The sequence below is a fragment of the Mauremys reevesii genome, linkage group 1 (genome assembly GCF_016161935.1).
Source record: "Mauremys reevesii isolate NIE-2019 linkage group 1, ASM1616193v1, whole genome shotgun sequence".
Classification (NCBI taxonomy): domain Eukaryota; kingdom Metazoa; phylum Chordata; order Testudines; family Geoemydidae; genus Mauremys; species Mauremys reevesii.
In genome coordinates this window covers 352,191,814-352,211,885 of record NC_052623.1, presented here as the reverse complement: position 1 = coordinate 352,211,885, position 20,072 = coordinate 352,191,814, and the positions used below count along the sequence as shown (strand labels likewise).

The 20,072-nt window shown below is 38.2% G+C and overlaps 1 protein-coding gene across 2 annotated transcripts in view; it reads left to right on the top strand.

Moving 5' to 3' along the window:
* The window catches only part of CHCHD3 (coiled-coil-helix-coiled-coil-helix domain containing 3), a 260,383-nt gene that overhangs the window by 170,684 nt on the left and 69,627 nt on the right, over positions 1-20,072 (top strand). For both annotated transcript variants that reach the window (XM_039519888.1, XM_039519887.1), the window contains exon 5: positions 6,098-6,181. In XM_039519888.1, coding sequence (XP_039375822.1) covers positions 6,098-6,181 — 84 coding nt within the window. The remainder of the gene's footprint in view (positions 1-6,097; positions 6,182-20,072) is intronic.

Sequence of the window (20,072 nt, the reverse complement as noted above, 5' to 3'; positions counted from 1 at the left end):
AAGTAGTGGTAGGCATAAAAATACATATACAAGTTCCAAAAAGGTGGTACCAAAACACCTCAGTACCAGCACATTCCACAAAGATAACAAAAACACACTATGACCCATCTTCAAGATAAGGCCAGGGTGGCAGCATAATGAATAAAAATGTTTTGATCAAACCATTAGGTACAAGGTAATGGGGTGGTGGTTAGCCGCATCAGAGAGTGGCATCTAACTATGTCAAAGGGGTAATACGTAATTTGTTTGTATTGGTGTATAAAAATGTATCTCAGAGAAAGTGTCTCTGTCCAGCCGAGCGGGCAGTGAAAAGTCCCACCACTGACTAAGCTGTGTCCATTGTCACGGGCATACATGTGTTAGTGTACCAGTAACCATTGAGCCGGGGCATTAGCACCGTGCTTCGTCGGCAATAAACCTGGCCGGGCCCCTTTGCTGCTAAACCAAGTCTGGTGGTCTTACTGAGCAGTTTAATCGGAGCCTGCTGTACGGGCTATCTGGCCAAAGGCAGTGCGGCACACACAAAGAACACACGCATGCAGCCAAACATCTGACGACAGCAGGCTGTTCAAACTTCCTATAATGTGCAGGTTGGACAGTGAAGTTTGCCCACAGTGCACTGCGATCAAAGGATTAGAACTGTCACATTTCAGGAGGGCGCTATGGAGTCTGGGATATGGTTGGTTTGAGTTGGGGCTGTGTGCTGCAGTGTGGATGTCAGAGCCACAGGTTCAAGTACAAATTAGAAAAATTTTAATGTACTCAAATTTTTAAACTCAACTAGCAGCCAGATAAAAACATTCCTTATATATATTTTAATGATATCTGGTCATTTCTGTTTCTTGCATCCTGGTAAGTTGGCAAATTTCAAGCAAACGAAAATGATTTCTGCTTTAGTAGCAGCACATACGGTTTCTCTGATATATAATATGATATGGATGCCTGATTATTTTCTGTAGCAGCTTGACTGGGACTGTCGTAAAACTAATTGCATCCAGAACGACAAGTGTAATGACGTTTTACTACTGTTAGCATAGATTACAGGCACTGAGGTAGTGGGCTGCAGTGCTGAGATCTCAGTACATAAGGAAAAGTTATTGTAGTTATAATATGCATGTGAAATTCCTAACTAAAAACTCACATTCTCTGTACAGGTTAGCAGGTTCCAAGCCTACCAAAGAAAAAAAGAATTTTAGTTCTACAAGTAGTTGCATCCAAGGTTGCTCTATAAATGTGAATGTGTCATGATTCCTTGATTTTTATGTATTCCATAGTTTCTGTGACCTATTAAATATTCAATTTCTTTAATTTCTGCCATTGACTTGTGTAGTAGGATAGTGCTGCATACTCTCAGTATCTTAAATGATCCCGCAGGCAGGTTCTCAGCAGGCAGATGCAAAAAGCAGAACTCCTTGACAAGAGTTCCTTATGGTTGAAGCACATTATTTCCAAATACACCTTTTCCTTTTCAAAGCAGCTTTTCAAAATAGTGTTGAAAGTTGCCATTTTTTCAGATTTGAGTAAAAACCCTGTTTTAATATAGCCATTTCCTGGCCATCGTTGACGGAACTTTTGACTCTTTATCTTGATCCACCTTTACCTTATCTACAATCCTTTCTTCATAGATAGTTTCAAATACTGATAAAAGTCTATCTTCAAACACTCACAATCCTACACTTTTGTAATAAGTGGTCCGCTTCTAACACAATTACAAATCATGTTAAATTAAGTTATAAACCATTTAAAGGTCTGTCTATACCATTGTTTTGGCTAGTGCTGTCCCTGTCCATTTGAATTATTGGATGGGAAAACCATGCTGGCAATAACATGGGTGGAAAGTAAAATTGTGCTTACCATGGTTATTGCTAGCATGATGTACATTTTTATGAATAGGTTCTTAACCTCTCTCTACACTTTAGAGACTGCCAAGTTGAGAAAGGGGAACTAGGCCACAAAATGGTAGTCTCCCAACATGAATAAAACATTCTTTGCTCTTGCGTTGTACATGATATGAAACCATGTTGCAGCCTGGCAAAGTCCAAAGCTGTTGCACAAATTAGGAACAGTTATAACCTTGCTCCGTTTTGTTCACAGACAGGACATAACCATGTGTTAGGACTTGTCTATACAAACACTTAGTTCACAGAAAGCTGGGGTGTCAATCTACTGCACAAAAGCCTGCCATGCATTAAATGTCTGTATGGACTCTACTGCCGTGCACTACTAGTTCCCTAGTGTGCTTTGATCTTCTCCCGTTTCAAAATGGGGTAGATCAGAGCACACTTGGGAACTTTTAGTGTGTGGTAGCAGGGTACGCATAGACATTTTGTGCATGGCAGGCTAGTGCAAGGTAGATTTGCCCCCTTGTTTGCTGAAAACTAAGTATTTGTATAGACAAGTCCTTGGGTATTACCGGGTATCAAGTTTTAACCACGTCCCACAGCTTGGTCTGTTTTTAGTATGGAACAGGTGGGGTTTAAGTCGACTTCTTCAAGTTTGATGGCCTTCTGTATATTGCTCATTCTACCACTTCCTGTTTTCACTCCAGGGAAGAGTCTCTTCATTTGCTACTATTGGTTTCTTTCAGTGAAGTACAGGGAATTGATTTTAATTGATCCGTTGAACTAGTTGAGGAGAATGAGTTTGTGATTAGGTGCTTTGTGGTCTCCTCAGTCATTACTATTCATATTTGACCTTTTTGTGTTTTACTCTTAAACTTTCTAAAGTTGTGAATCTTTAGAAATGTGGAAGGTGAATTGCATTATGACATTTTTGACATTTTTTACACTCTGTTGACTTTTCAAAGACCGTTTCGTTGCGTGACTTTGTCTCATCAGTAGGATCAGGTGATATATTGATAGTATTGAATTCTAAGACCTAAAGCTTATTAAATTACTGTGAGCATTTGGAATAGTCATAATGGAATTTCATTACATTTTCTTTATTACTCAGCTACTTAACTGTACTTGGGTATTCCTTTTGATCATTAGTTTGCAAGCATTTCAGGGATCATAGTAGGTATTGTCCCACATGGAATGAAGTTGTACAGGACAGCTAAGGATAATGCATTAGGAATCTGAGAGGTGAAATGATTTTTATAGAGAGAGGAACTGATGAAGTTTTTGTAGCCAGTGCCTGTTATGCTGATACCGTAATTTCTTAATTGCCCCCTTACAGAAAGGTTCTTGTGTGATGTTATTCTCACATTGTACATTGAAATGTAAATGTATTTTGGTCATCTCGATAGGCTCTGGATTTTAAAAAAAAACAAATTTCATTTTTTGATGATTCTGGCATTTTCAGAATCTTCTATTTCTTGGAGTAGGAAGCATATTTCAGATGTAATGAACATTTTATTTTAGTAATACAATGGATTCCTTCACACCATAATAGCATAATGACATGTAAGTGTTTCCAATTTAAGTGATTTTTTAGACCATACATGCAGCCCTACAAAATTGTCATAAAAATTTACCAGCTCAGGCACGAATGTAATAGCTTGCCCTTTACAACGATGATTGTATTGGAAAATAAAACTAGTCATCCTGGGTGAGCATATTTTTGCGAAGCTGCATAAATGTGATTAATATGATTTTTCCTATAGCTTTCTGATGTGTCTTGGATTTCTGACGTTACCCCCACACTGGTCTCTTTGTATTCTTTATGTCCTCCATTCATGTACTGAATTCATGACTTTATTTGTTTTTAACTTTACATGCTTCAGGAAATAGAAATAAAGGTAAGCAGTAAAACAGGGAACAAAACGAGGGATGCAGAGTGCACATTTTATACATTGAAAGACTACTTGCCTAAAAACACGGTACATGCTGAATACCAAAAGAATTCCCTGGGCTTGACGAGCAGAATAAGTTCTGTGCCCACAAAAAAAAAAAAAAAAGTACAATATAGAGAGCGGAGTTTGTAAGTTTCCTGCCAATGCGATTTAAAGATGCCGCCTCGAGGAGTGAGGTCACTCAGTTTCCAGTGTCCTTGGCATTCCAGCTGATGCTACCATCATGGGTCTTTGTTGTGGTGGGTTCTCTGATATTGGTGCTTGGCTGAAAGGCACTCAGTAGAGCCCAATAACTCATTTTAGGTAGGCCACTGAATGGCCCTCAGTGGGCAATGACTATTTGATTATCATCAGCCTGGGATGAATTTTTACCAATATCCTAGAGGTGAAATGTTCTATATACTGTTACCAATCCCTTGACAAACATTACCCTCTAAAGGAGTTCTTATATGTGTGCACAGTATATAAATATTTTAGAACTGTCCTTAGTGAGTCACATTGATCCTACATATCCTACTATAAGCAAAAAGCAATAAAATACCACCTTGCTCACCAGTGCTGAAAATCCAGTACCTTTCGTGAGCGTTCAAGTCATAATATTAAAAGGACAGAAGTCCATTAGCTGAAAGTAAACAAGGAAGCAGCACATACAACTCCAGCAATGGTGGTAGTTTCCAGAGAGGTGAAAAAGGGACCGGTGGGGTAAAAGTATGGAAACTGAGTCACAAGTCCACCCTCCATTTAGACTTAATCAGATGTCTCCTTTCTGTATACACTTCAGACAGAATTATTGTCACTTACATTTATGCCAGACAAATAATAACAGACAAAGCCGAATTGGTAAATGGGCCACCTTCTGTGGCAGCGGGAAGTTCTTCCGCTTTCTGTGATAAACATCACCTTCTCTGATCCCTGGCTCTGGTCCTTCAGTCCTGTTCTTCCGTTTCTGGTCCCATGCTGCTTCAGTTTGGGACCATGTTCACTTACGTCCTTTATACATGTCTACGTTACAGATTATTTCATCTTGAGCCAATAGCCTTTTAGCACATCAGTGCTTTGTGTTTTGGGTAACCAATACATTATGGATGTGTAAGCTTCAGTTACTCAACTTTTGGTTTCTGCTTGTTTTTGCAGTTTCTGGGTCATTTCATTTTATGTCACCTCTGCCCCCTACCCAGGGTCTTCCCAGAAAAAGAGTTTATTTTTTCATTACATGTTTGCGTATCTCTCACTTACATCTTCCAGCACGTTACCTTTTGTTCTGTCAGCAATAATGTGATTTTAAACAAACCAGCAATTCTATGTAAAAGATCCATGCTTATTCCAACAAGGCCTTGGCCCAAGCATTACCTTATCTGTACTCTCACTACCCATAATTACAAATCATTAAAATATAGCTAACAATTCATTTCATATATCAGTGTTATAAGTCATATGTTGTTCAGTTCTACGCCTAATCTATTAGAAACTGTGTGCATGGTGGGGGTGGGAATTGTACAAAGCACAATTCTTTAATGTCAATATTTCTTACTTCTTTAAACACGGGTTTTCATTCGAAGTCTAGTTTTGTTTGTGAATCATTGGAAGTTTTCCTATGAATGTATTTTGAGGGTGTGTCAACCTTAGGGCCTTGATCTTGAGTTGTTTTTAATGGTACCCCAACAAGACAATGGAGCAATAGGTACACAGTGCTTTAAGGTCTGATCCAATGAAGCATTTAAGCATCTGAGCGGTCTCATTGACGTCAATGGGAATACTAAAGAGCTTAAAGTTAAGCACAGGCTTAAGTGCTATATTGGATCAGGGTCCAGTGCAGAGCTGATCATTTCAAGACATTTTTTAAATCACATGCAAATGTGTGGGGTCTGTGGCCATGTACACACCAAAATCTCCATTTTCTTTTTGGACTTTTAATATGCTAACCTTCTGACTACACATGGCTTTAGTCTGGAATTAATAGGAAGTTTTCTTAAGTGCAGTAGTTGGCCATTAACTTAACCTTCCAGTAAAGAGTTAATTTCAGAGTAGTGTGCTTGGTGCCGTCTTTGTGACATTTCCAAATACATTTGGACAAACTGTGACACAGCTGTTGAGCAAATAATAATAATAATTCAATAGACAATTACTTCACATTTTAAATGCAGCAATCATCTTATTAATACTGTATACTGTTTTGGCAAAAACTATTAGGCTGCAGTCTTCAATTGCTGTATACTACTTACTGATACAATTTATACTAGACTTTTTGCTCTGCAAGCACTGCTTTTTCTTGATCCGGTTTTATCTTTTCATTTCTTTTTTTAGGCCAAGCAGCTGGAAGAGAAAGACAGAGAACTGAAGAAGCACGATGCATACTACAAAGAGCAGCTGGCTCGACTGGAAGAGAGGGTGAGTCCATTTTTCTTGTTTAATTAAGAGTTTTGTTAATTTGCAATACCAACTTCATGGTTTCTGTTTAAGCTTAAATATCAACAGGAAGGATTTCATAAGCCAGAATTAAAATGATGGTATAAATTGGTTTTTGTCTCTTTCTGTTTGAGAAGGAAAAGTGAAGACTGAAGATAGGTTATTTTGAGAATCATTTTTTGATTACTTGATGACTGATATTGTCTTTTAGATGAGTTTTTATCTCTCACAATATTTACACATAAACTGTTTTTATCGTCACAAGAGGTTACTTTTCCAGCAATAAAGGGCACACAGGATGAAAAGCCAGTGCAGGTGAACTGGTTTTATTTCACTGGACATTGCCCAACATTCTCAAGATTGAGTGAAATGACAACTTTCAAACTTAATTATCGTCCCCTTCCCCTCCTCCTCCAAAAAATAAAATAAAAGCACAATCACATATGTGGTTAGGCAGAGATCATTGCTCCTAGCCAAACCACCAAAGGTATGTAGGGAAAGATTCATCTTTATTGTAATTTTACATGTTTAGAAGGCACTGGCAAATTTTACCTCAAAAGAATTTGAAACTGCACTGCAAACAGATGGAACAATCCAGATAGCTTAATGATAGTGGAAGTGTTATGAAATGCGTTCTTTTTAATGAAGTAAATAGTTCAAAAAGATGTATTGCTATTAATATTTGCATCTTACATAATGACATTCTCTAACAAATCACGCTTCTCACTTTTTTGGCATCATTTGGAACAACTTTCAACTTGCATAGCTTTGCCTTTTTCATCCAGGAAGCTACATGAATTAAAGGCCCTCTGGATAATCAGCTGAGCATGAGCTTCTAGTGTGACACTGTGGCCAAAAGGCTAGTGCGATCCTTGGATGCATAAACAGGAATATCGAATAAGAGTGGAAGAGGTGGTGTTACCTCTATATTCAGCACAGTGTGACTGCTGCTGGAATACCGTGTCCAGTTCTGGTGTCCACAATTCAAGAAAAATATTGATAAATTGGAGAGGATTCAGATAAGAGCCATGAGAATGATTAAAGGATTGGAACTATAGTGATGGACTCAAGGAAGGTTAAGGGATCACTAGATTACAGTCTTTAGGTATGTATATAGGGAATAAATATTTGATAATGGGCTCTTCAGTGTAGCAAACACAGGCTATAACAAAATGAATTGCTGAAAGCTGAAGCAGGAAAAATTCAAACTGGAAATAAGATGCAAATTTTTAAACAGTGAGTATAATTAACCATTGAAACTACTTGGGGTTTTGGCATTTTTTGAATCCAGATTGGCTCTTTTTTAAAAGATATTCTAGATCAAACAGGAATAATTTTGGGTAAATCCTAGGGCCTGCATTATACAAGAGGTCAGACTTGATTACAGTGAGTCTTTCTGGCATTATAATCTAGGAATAACATGCCAGCCTTAACTTTGGATACCTTGAGATTTCTTGGTTTTGATAAGTCTTAATATGGTTAAGATATTACTGTAATTGATATTTATTCACATATACAGCTGTGTCATACAGGGGACTAAAAACTTTGTAATGGATTAGAGAGGACAGCATGTTGCACAAATTGTCAGTATATATAATTGGCTACAGTGAGCGTTTTAGTTAGAGGATAGATGGGATGTAGTGTTTTTATGGTTTGAGCTACTTTTTTGGAAACAAGACAGATGAAGTTCTTATTATTTTGGCAATGAAATATATTTTGAAATGGCCAGATACCAGTTTATTTTAAATTGTCGCTAAGATGACATTAGCAGAACCATCGAGACATGGAGTCTCAGTGCATTCTCAGTTGAGACTCCTCAGCTCTTGAACGCATTCTTTTTGGTGCTCTACCAAAACTTGAATCTTGTAGTTTGTGGCGCATGCTGCAAGGCTTACTTTTTCAGCCAAGCATTAGTTTGACCTTATGGGGGAATACTATGGAGGCTTTTTTGTCACTTTGGTTTGGGTTTGTTGATAGGAGGATGTCCCTTAAGGCTCTGCGTAATAGTTGGGGGTTTCCAGGAGGCATGACAAAGGATACTCAATAAACAGTCATTTGATATTTTTAGTTACATCATATATATACAGTAAAATGCATTTTATCCTTCAATACCTTTTTGTTTAGCTCTGTATCTGCTCTGAATAAAGTGGCAGAGGAGATTTGAGATCTAACGTACCTGTGTTGAATGTATAACTGAGATAACAAACAGTACCGATTTTAGTGCCAGCTTTATGTGCAATGCTGAAGATTTTTAATGGACCACTCCTTCTCATGTGTCAAGGTACGCAGGATCTCTGCTGCATCTTCCCTCTGCTGAGGGAATTGCGGTTATTTAGTCTGCAGAAGAGAAGAGTGAGGGGGGATTTGATAGCAGCCTTCAATTACCTGAAAGGAGGTTCCAAAGAGGATGGATCTAGGCTGTTCTCAGTGGTGGCAGATGACAGAACGAAAAGCAATGGTCTCAGGTTGCAGTGGGGGAGATTTAGGTTGGATATTTGGAAACACTATTTCACTAGGAGGGTGGTGAAGCACTGGAATGGGTTACCTAGGGAGGTGATGGAATCTCCATCCTTAGAGGTTTTTAAGGCCTGGCTTGACAAAGCCTTGGCTGGGGTGATTTAGTTGGTGTTGGTCCTGCTTTGAGCAGGGGATTGGACTAGATGACCTCCTGAGGTCTCTTCCAACCCTAATATTCTATTATTCTATCTTGGTTTCTCCTCTTGAAATTGAATTCCTCAGGACGAGAGTACGACATTCTCAGTTGGGGGTTGTCAGCCATGGAGCGTGTGCCCTCTATCTGTCAGAGTTGGGTGCTTTTCATGGCATGTTAGAAAACTAATTTCTTCATTCTTCCTTTTGTATTGATATATTAAAGAACCACTGCTTTGGCTAGGTGATTTTGTTCGTTTGTAAATCCAGTCTGAGGCATGTAGGTTCCAATGCAGTGAATGTTCCATAGGCACTGAAATGAGATGAGCTCTATCCCGAAATTCTGGTTTCTCTTCTGGAAAGTTTTGAGGTGTGCAGGACTGGAAGAAGAAGAACAGGGGCTACATGCAATGTTCAGGTCAGGATCTGAACTACATCCAAGTTTTGGAATATTTTTTTTTACCTGGATGTCTCCCCCCACCTCCACATCATTTGTTAGACAAAACAATGATGATAATTTTTGAGCACCATGATAGAAATAGAACTGAAAGTAACCAAAGAAGGAATGGAGAGGCCGTTGGAGTCTCAGTGTTGTAGAGAATGGGGGAGGTGGTCTTAAAGGGAGCTATAATGTGCAAATTAATAGAGTAGTGTAGCATGTGGTTTATTTCTAAACTCTCATTGATTTCAGTGGAAGTCTGTGTGCTGTAGAACAGAGAGAAAAGATAAGAATGGAAGAAAAAATTGGAACTTGGAGAAATAAAATGTCAATATGAAGAAATTTGTATTATTAGTCTTGTCATCTGTGGTGAAGCATGCTAATTAAATTTTAAGATCATTCTTACATCAAATAAGCACATTTTAACAATACCTTGGTTACTAATAGGTGGCATTTGTGTCTATTGCATCACCAAGTGTCAGAGCTCATCTGTTTGATTAATTGGCTTTTTGATTACTTAGCTTTTTTTCAATTAGAAGCTTCATCTTTGTGTTCTTCTGTGCTGCTGAAAAAACAATGCAGACATTGATAATAAAGGGAGATGACAACAGAACAGATTAGTGTCAGCACAGTGTGCTCCTTACGGAGAGAAATTATTATACATATTCACTGCCAGATGAAGTCTGTCACTTATAAAATATTTCAGTGACTGGAGTGAAGATGTGTCAACCTTTTCAGGGGATTAATACAGGACAAAGTAACTGTGCACCAGTGACAGCTGTGGTACTAAAACATAAACAATTCTATTCTCAGGGGCAATAGCTGTTCATAAATTTGGTTTATGTGCTAAAAATCCTTTGGTACTTTCCAAAAAACAGTGATTTCCCCCAACAGCTGCTAGTGTTTCTAGGTCAAAGATGGCACATAAACGAAGAGTTATTGCATACTCCACAGCAGCTAAGCAAGATGGAATAGTTTAACAAAGGAGTTAAAGAATAACCTTCAGATACAGTATCTCTGGTTAGGCTATAAACTCATTATTTAAGAGTTCCCACATTAGACTTTCAGAGAGAAATTCATTCATCAGCCCTAAAGGGGCATATTCTACTTTTTATATACCCAGAAGATTTATGGACATTGCTCCTTGCACACATTCTGATCAGAACAGACCACTGAGGATTGGTACATATGTAGTTGTAGGATACAGAGGTAATGTTTTTGGGTCACTTTTTTTTTATGCTGATGGGAACAGGACCCAATGGTACCTTTATTTGTAGCAATTGGAATAGAAGCTGTAATGCAGTTTTAGATGTTTTTCATTGTCTGTTTATGGTTCTTGTAAGTGAAATGAAAAATTAATAGAAAAATTAGATTTTAAAAAAGGCCCATAGATCAATATCTCGTGATAGAACCGCTCTGCATTCTGTAGTACCCTAAATGTTCACACATACGATATGTTGACTTTTCCTTAAAATTGCAGAGTAAGAATTGATGAGATGAGGTTTTACTACTTTGTGTCTGTGAAGCTGTGCAGGCTCCCAAGACCTCTTTTTTCTAACACACACCAAGAATTGTGGCCCACTCTTGTATTTGCCATTGTCCTGATCAGCCATTCTGTCATTGGTCTAACTTTACATTGTCTCAAGATCTCATCTGTCTTTGCATTTCTAATGTTCTCATCAATGTGTTATCTGGAGGCCAACACAAATAATAATAATAATTGTACAGATTTTGTTCATAGTGCGACAAAGCTTATTGTCAGATCAGACAGTGTTCCACTGTTCCTTGATACAATTTCTGTTGCTTTAGAGTATTTTTAAATCAATGAAAAATGCTAGCTATCTCTCTTCCCCTTTACAGTGCCATGCAGATCTATGGCACTATATAAGTAATACAGTTTATAGGAAGTGAAACCACTTACATTCAGTTCTCATTTAGTGTTCAGCTCTATCCTTACGGGAATCATGCCCCTATTTGTGGGAGTAGGAAAGGAGGAGTTTTTAATAGGCTAGTATATGACAAAATTATTTAACTTCTGTCAGTCTCATATGAATGAGTAAGAAATAAGCCCTAATATTGGTCAGGCATTGGCTCAATCAAGGCAATAAGTTCCTGTGCTTCTGATTTCCTAGAAATATCTTCGCTGGGCAGTGTACAGAGTACATGTATGTATTTTAAAAGAGCTAGATGTTGTTAGTATTTACTGTTTATATTTTAGTAGCCCTCAGAGGCCCCCTACATCATGGTAGGTGCTGTACAATCTAAGAGAGAGACAAAATCCCTGTCTCAAATAGCTTAAAGTCTGAGGTCCTGATCCTGCAGTGAATTCTATTGGCAGACCTCTATGGATTTCAGTGGAGTTCTTATGGGCGCAGAGGTCTTTTTGTGCAAAGCTTATTGTCAGATCAGAGCCTAAGAATATAGACATAAGTTCTGGAAAAATGGTAGTCTTACCTGAATCCATTTTATTTTTTTCGTGACTTAAATTTTGAGGAAGGATTTACAAATCATCGGATCGGCACTTAATTTGGGGATTCTATTTACCGTTTAGGCTGTCAAGGAGTATTAACCTTAAGGTAAGATGAGCACAAAGCTCTGAGCTGATGGCACACACTATACCAGGTATTAAATAGTATAATCCATCCTGTTTGCTACAGTAAATAGGATTTCACTATTATGATGTGTCAGAGTTTTCAGAGAAATCAAATTTACTAGACATTAAACTGCCATCCTTTCTGCTGAGCAGCTTTATTCTGGGATCTTGCGTTCAAATTAATCTGGTTGGTAGGAAATGCTCATACCAATTGTGCAGGGAAATTATAATTTAATGATCTCTTCCTTTTCTCTATTCGGGGCTTAGAATGGACCACTGTGCTTTGCAATGATAGCCCCAGGGCTCTGAAAAGGAGATAATATACAGTTCAGCTTCAGAGCCAAGTCTTGCCTTTTTTTGAGTTTGTAATGAACATAAGCACTAAGATGCAAACAATATGGGTTTCATTTTTGTTCATGCTTTCCAGTATTTTGTTTACCCTTTCTGAGACTCAGCAACTCAGCTGCAGCTTGCAAGGTGTAGATAATAAGAGAATCAAAAAGTTTTATAACAAAGCAATGTAAATCAATTCAAACCTTTATGTTCTCTACAATATATTGGGAGTAGTGTAAGCCTGCTTAATTTAAAAAATAAATACGCTATCACCCTGTTCCTTTTCTTGGAGATACTGCATTACTGTATCAGCAAGAATTTTATAACCGGGAAAGGATTCAACTCCTTACATCCTGTGTTTAAGAGCTGCAGTGAGTACAGCAAACACATTTTCTCTGTACACGTTTGGACTTCATTCATTCATGGCTTTCAGAATCAAATGACAATGATATCGATAAAATGTTTGGAGACTTTGGGCTGGATCCATCAGAGTGGAAAATGATGATAACATGCAGTTGTGTGTGTAATACATTTTATGTGAGGAACTGAGAGCTTTGTAAACATTAAGTCTGAGAATTAATTAATTTACCTCTGGGGTATAACTTGGCTGACTGGCAAAGTTCTACTTGTTTGGTTGACCAGGGTGAATAACTTCCTTGCTGAGCGAGTAAAATATCAGTAAGTTTTTTGATACTGTCAGTCGTAATGCTAAGTGATGGGCAAATAGATTTTTGTGCCTGGGCTGGTTTTAACATATTCTACACCACTAACCATAACAGTACACAACAGCACTAATAAAACTGCTTAGCGCTTGACATTTTGCAAACACTATGTGAATAATAAGTAATCAGTACATTGATCCCTACACAACAGCTTAGCTTGGGATCTTTAGTGATTGCAAGAGGTCAAGACTTTGTATACCTATCTCATTTGAAAGGCGTCCCCTCCAGCACCGGAGTGCTCCATAACTCCATGCCATGCCATTGATTCCATCCTGATTCACAAGTCAGAGTGCCATTCAGCTATTACTCTTTTTTATCTAATGCTGTATATATAGTGCCTCTTGTCATAGTATCTGGCCATATCTTGGCTAAGATTTAAAAATGGGATATTAGGTTATATCAGCTGTTTCGATCTAACTAGTGCTTTCCAAAACTTTAGCCAGGACAAGGCAAGTTACATTTTAGTGCCTGGTAAGCTGGTTGAGCTAAAGCCTAGGAGGCATTAACTCAATCACCTTAGCTTGGGCTAACCTACAATTTGCAATTAGACCTGCAAAGCGTTGTCCATAATGGAATCTCTTCTCCCTCTCTCCCAGGTTCCAGGCAAAGGACAAGGGGTAGGGGCTGGAAAAGTGCAGCAAAATTTGCCTGGCATTTTGAATTTCATTTAAAATGTGTCCAAGTACGCTATTTGCTGTATAAAACAAAGTCCTAAGTGTTGCTAGTGGAGTAAGGATGGGGAGATGTGATTGCATTATTATCCACAGAGCAGGCTAGTTATAGAACTTAAATTTATCCAGCAACACTATATGCCAGCCTAGATACTGGGTCTGTATCCTCCTGTCTATAAACAATTACAGGGGCTGAAAAAAACCAAGTCTATGTATTTGCTTGCAGAACTCCTTCCTGTATAACTAAGAAAACAGTGTGACATCCATTTGAAAATCTTAATATATTGTGCAGACAGTGAATTAGAACTCATAGCATCTCTGTGAGGTTGGTGGTGTCACCCCCCATTTTGCAGTTGGGGAAATTGAGGCAGAGGGTAATAATGTGACTTGGCCCAGGTTACGCAGCAATTCTGTGGCAGTGCTCCAATCAGTGGACGACTCCGACCCCGCCTCCTGAATTTGGGCTTGTGAATCACCTGATAGGAATTGACATGAACAAGCACTCGAAGAAGAAAAAACAGTTACCTTCTCGTAACTGTTGTTCTTCGAGATGTGTTGTTCATGTCCATTCCAAAACCCACCCACCTACCCTTCTGTCGGGGTAGCTGGCAAGAAGCAACTGAGGGGGTGTAGGGTCAGCAGGGCTCTATATTGGGCGCCATGAAGGTGCAACTCCAGGGGGTGCCCAAGATGACAGTACGGTTGCTGTTAGGGGAAAAATCTTCTGGTTACTGAGCATGTGTGCGCGCGCTCACCTGATTGGAATGGACATGAACAACACATCTCAAAGAACAACAGTTACGAGAAGGAGATTAACCATTTTTTCTATGCTTGAACCCAGACTCAGCACCAGAAAGATAAAACTGGGAGTTCATCATAATTTTGCAATGCTCTGTGTTTCTAAACTGTTCATAGCAATGCCCTGTTTAGTATTGACCAGAATGTAATGTTGTTGCCAGTTTCACCTAATAAAGCTGTCAACTCAACTTGAGATCTAGCATCATGTTTGAAATGCTGGAAAATTCTTCTCTTTAGATTACTTTATATTTTTGGGATTACCCTGTTGTTGAGAGAGCTCTTTGCCTGGCATATTGAGTTCAGGAATCTTGCTACCAGTTAAAATATCTCTAACCTCAAACTGATTGACTACAGTATTGCTTTAGTGTACTAGCTCCATATCTGGCTGAGCCTCATTATAGTTCTAAATAATTGTTTTTTTAATTGATTTTTTTTCACTCATCTTCTATTACGACCTTCCACTAAATTAACTTTAAAAAAAATTGTGTATTTTCCAACAACCATCACAAGTCAGCCTTGCCTTTATATTCCATGACATTTTTCTTGTTTAAAAAAACTTTTTCATTCCCATCTTTCATTTTCTTGCATCAAATCAATAGCAGTCCTGAAATGTCACTTAATAACAAAAAAAATAAGCAGATACACTACACTGAATAATAGGCATTAGTGTTTAGAGAAACATTTCTTTCAATAGAGAATTTTTTCTTTTCTACATATAAACTACATGAGACAAAAATACAATAATTCAGGTTATTTTTCTTTATCACAAACTGTGTTTCGATGAAAAGATATAGTAGCACCAGGAATGGCCACATTTTATAGAAGCTGTTTGTACGATCCATTTTTCCAGATTCCCAAGACATGCAAAAGAAATTGATTTTTTTTTTTGGCTGTGAAAATTATTATATCTACACTTCAAATGCAAAGCAAAATATTGGACTATCCGTCTTGTGCTTTATATTTTCTTTAATTTGTATAAAAATCAGTAATAACAGAATACTGTGTGTTAAGTAGCAATAACTTATACCACATTTCAGTGCTTCATTTGTCTTAAATATACTAATACCTGATGTTTGGATACTGTGTAAACCATCTGGAAATATATAAGGAAAAGTATTGGGTGTTCTTAGAGGTTGTTCTTTTATTCTCCCTCCATAAATCTATTCCTCTACCCCTTTTATCTCTTTTACAGAATTTTTCTTAGTCCCTCTTGCTTTATATCTTTGTCTGGTATTGGTGTCCTGAACTAAATGCATCCAGTTTCCCCATGCTGTATAGATGATTACCACCTCCCCATATTGTGATGTGCTTCCTCTTCCAAGTGCAACCCAAAGCTTTCACTCTTTTTCTGCCATAATATATTGCAAGTTCATACCTAACTTGTTGTCCGGAATTCATCCTTTAGTCTCCACCCACTTGTTCTTTCAAAGTGCCTTCTTCCTGTTAAACTTGTGTGTGTGTTGGATTATTTTCGCCCAGTCACCTTGGCTTGCCTTTTTCCAGGTAGAATGTCATTTTATTTCTTGTTCTAGTTCTAATCTCACTTGGTGAATTTGTATTGTTTCTGAGCCCTCCCTGATGTTCAACATCTCCTACTTGAGTGTAGTGTGAGTTAGTGCCATTTACATTTCCCTTTATCTTTACACTTTCTTTATAGTCCTGCAGCCAGCGTTCAGTGGATGTTTCATGCTTTCTGTCCAAGCCAATTTGAATGAACTTTTAAAAGTAAATTTTTAGAGGGATTGTTTCAAAGGTAGTGATTTTTGTCAGATTACAGTAAATCTAGTAAATAAGACATCTAGAAGAGAGAGGACTGAAACATCTTCACAATCATGAAGGAATTTATTTTATCTGATTAGATCAAGGGTCTGGGAGTCAGGACTAACAGGTTTGGCGCTGCTACTGAATTGCAGTACGATTTTGGACAAGTAACTGTAGTGTACTCATTTGTAACTACCAACTTCTGATCAGGAGATTGAGTGTAGATTTCAGAGGTGCTAAGCATTGACTTCTATTGGAGTCCTGGGTGCTTAGAACCTCTGAAAATCAGGCCCTTGTTGACTTTGTAAGTGAATGCAAGATTTACTGCCCCAAGAAGGAGGGGAACATTAACTTTTATTGGGCTCATTGCAGCCAATCAGAAAACAACTATTTATATATTGCCCTGAGGTTCTATAACTACTTCACTCTACAGACAACTTTGTAAAAGAAAGATCCCTCATGAATCCCTCTGCACTCCCAGCACTCCAATCCCTCCCTGCTTGATTTTTAATGTTTCCTTCTGCAGACCTCCAGGGAGGGCTCCACAGATCGTGGTTTGAGAAGCATGGATATATGCAGTATGGTTAATGTTGTCCTGGACCTCAATGTTACTAACCTCTTAGGAGGTTTAATGATAGAAACGTACTGGTTGTCCAATAATATTCAGTTGTCATGAGTCAGGATTTTTCTCATGTAAACAATCTACCTCATAAGAATAACTTGACTCTTGATACTTGTAAAGCACTTTGCTGTCCTCTGATGTACATCAGTGCAAATTATTACTAGGAATGAATACGTAGATTAAATGAAACTACTGGGAAAACTTGGCGTTGGACTGAGGGTATGGGAACAATACTTGCTGTAAAGAAGCTTATAGTGGACAGTTCTTCTGATTCCCACCTGCGCAGGAAGAATAGGAACTATTCCTGCCAGCTTTGCCCCCTGCTTGCTTTAAAACTGGAGTTTACTGGCAAGTAGCATCTGATTCTGAAAGATGTGAGAGAGTAAGTAATTCCATCAGGATTGATGTCCCCTTCCCTCCTTTCTCTAGAGCTAAACTAAAATATGTAATTAGGGAATTTTTAAATTAGATTGTACTGACCAAAACAAGTAAACATGCTGTTAATGTTAATAAACAGGTTCCTGTGTTATATTGGACATGAGAAGTTTTTTATATATGTATGTAGCTAATCTGTAACTACACCCTCCTTTCTCTGTTATCCTTGTCTGTCTCTCTCCCAATCTCTTTGTTTGCTTGTTATTCCCAAATGTTTAAATTAGATTGTAAACTCTTTAGGATCAGAATTGTGTCCTTCCTGTGTGTTTGTACATTGCCTAGCTCAACTGGGTGCTGATCCTCTGGGCACAAACAGTAATATAAATAATAAATATTATATAAAATCTGCGACATTAAATATTTTACTTGGTATGTGAGATTGGGTAACTTGCTTGAATTTTGAAAGTAACAACTGAGGAAAATCCTACCTTACTCTTTCAAGTGCATCAAATTACAGGCAACATACTGAATTTTTAGGATACTTTTTAAAATGCTTACTGATTGTATGAAGGTATAGTTCAATAACTCCTTTCATCAGAAAGTCTCCAAGTGATTTACATACAGCCCATCTGACTCCTGAGAGGCTGGCAAATATAAACTTTATTTGCCCAGTAGGGAATCTGAGACACTAAAAAAATGAAATGACTTAACTGAGGTCAGAGAGTCAGTGACATGATGAAACACAGCCCAGAACTCCTGACACCTAGTTCATGTTCCTAATCACGTAAACACGCTGTTCCATAGTGCAATGTATGGTAGGCATGTACCTTAAAACAGAATTACATAATTTTAAGCGTCTTCCATTTTAAACAGGTAGCAATAGCATTTTCTTATGTGCATTAGAACATGGCATATTTCAGCACTTCTGTTTGGAGTATTAGCTTATCCGGCTAGGAAACAGCTAGGAATTTTTTTTATTATATGAGAAGTGGTAGCTATGTGAAATGTTGCAACCCTCTTTAGTAAATAGCCTTGTAAACCTAAAGCTCAGAAACCGCCTTCCCGTACACACACACAGACCCTCGTTTTCATTGCTGTCAGCCTGAGTGATATTTTAATTTTTCTGCCCTTAGAAAACTTCAGTCTCTTATCCAATAGATAAATGAGAGAACCCCTAGGAAATGCTGCAGAATGTTTCTGTTTGCCAGCACAATAAATGCAGAAGCAAATAAATGTCCTCTCCCATCAGGAGGAGGCGTATAATGAGTAAATGATAGGAAAAGGAATTCAGGAAACAAATGATCAATCCAATCTACGACGACAAACAATTTCTTAATAACTTGGCCTTCAATTGAATAGAGGGCTCTCTCCAGCAAAGGAGAACTGCTGAAGCTGAGCCCTGGAAAAGGGTCATTTACATCTGGCAGCTGATAGATTTTGTAGTGCTGTTTGAGGTTCACTGAGCAATAAACTGTGATTCAGACGCACAAGGTTTTGGTGGATCACCATTTGTGTGAATGTGTGTACGGGGAAAAGCATAGCTCAGGAATTTAATTCACATGATTAGTTCCCCATTATAAGTACTGCACTTACATTTCTTTTGTGCTGTTCATTAAAGCAGTTTTTCATATAAAGGTTCCAGTTCACTCCCTGGATGATTACACAGTATGGAGCATCAATTTTTATTCTTGTTTTAGGCGTACAGATCTTCCCCATATTTTTAGGTGTATTTTTTATAGTGTATAAGGGGTCCCTGCCCCCAAAGAGTTAACATCTAATGACTGCATCATCTCTTTAGTGAGTGTTTTGCCAAAGTAAGGAATGAATCAAGACCAAGACATCAGGATTTGGTCCTACATTAGACATAATACAGCTGACAAAGGAGGCAGTGGGAAAAGAGGTACTATATGTCATATGATGTCCGTTGTGAAGTGCATGTTTAGATTCTGCACTGAGGCTCACTGCTGGCTTCAGTAGGATTGCGTCTGAGGAGGGTTCAATAGGACTGTTGCATTACTTATGAGCAATCCCTGCTGACCAGTGCAAAGCTGCTCATTGGTTTTAACAGCAAGAGAGGGATGTTATAGAGGTAACAAGAAATAAAGGGCTAGGTGGAAAAGCCCCATAGTTGCTGTTCAGATGCTGCCTTGACAAGATCAGAGCCCCTTTGATACATATCAGCCCTGTATTCGGTTAAATTCCTGGATCCCCCACACCTACAAAAAAGAAGAGATTGGCAACTGGCTTTACTTTTTGTATTGGACCTAACCATTTCAGAGTTTTTGGCTTCTAAATCCATTTATCTGTGCAGTATGAATAAGGTCCAACCCAGAAGTTGAGGGGAGCTTGGCACAGTTATAGGGCTATATGCCACAATCAAACAAAAATTTTCATTAACCATCGGATTGGAGGCTGGACAGAGGTGATAATGCCAGGCTGGTGGTGTACTCTGCTTTGTTGAATGTACCACAGAGAATCAAGTATTCTAGCATCTCATGTCTTATAACTGAGAACCATCATACCTGAAAGCTTAGACTGTACAATATGCTTCTATTCACATGCATATTTCTGTGCCAGATCTTTCAAAAGGCCTTTCCTTTGAAATATGGGAAGATAATCATGCCTTTGAAATGAGTAGATACTCTGCTGACATGTTTGAAATCTTTATTTTTCCCCTATATCTGAGAGTTTAACCCCATACATTACTGTAGATCTTATATACACAAGGGTTTATTTATTTATATGCACTGTTACATACTGTGTTGAAGGAATTAAGAAATAGACACAAACAAGAGAATTCAGATATAAGGCAGATACTCTGCCCATTACACACACACTCTTTCCTTGGTGTTGCAGCATTTTTGGTACCTAACATCACCTACTAAACCAGAGATTCTACTCACATCCAAG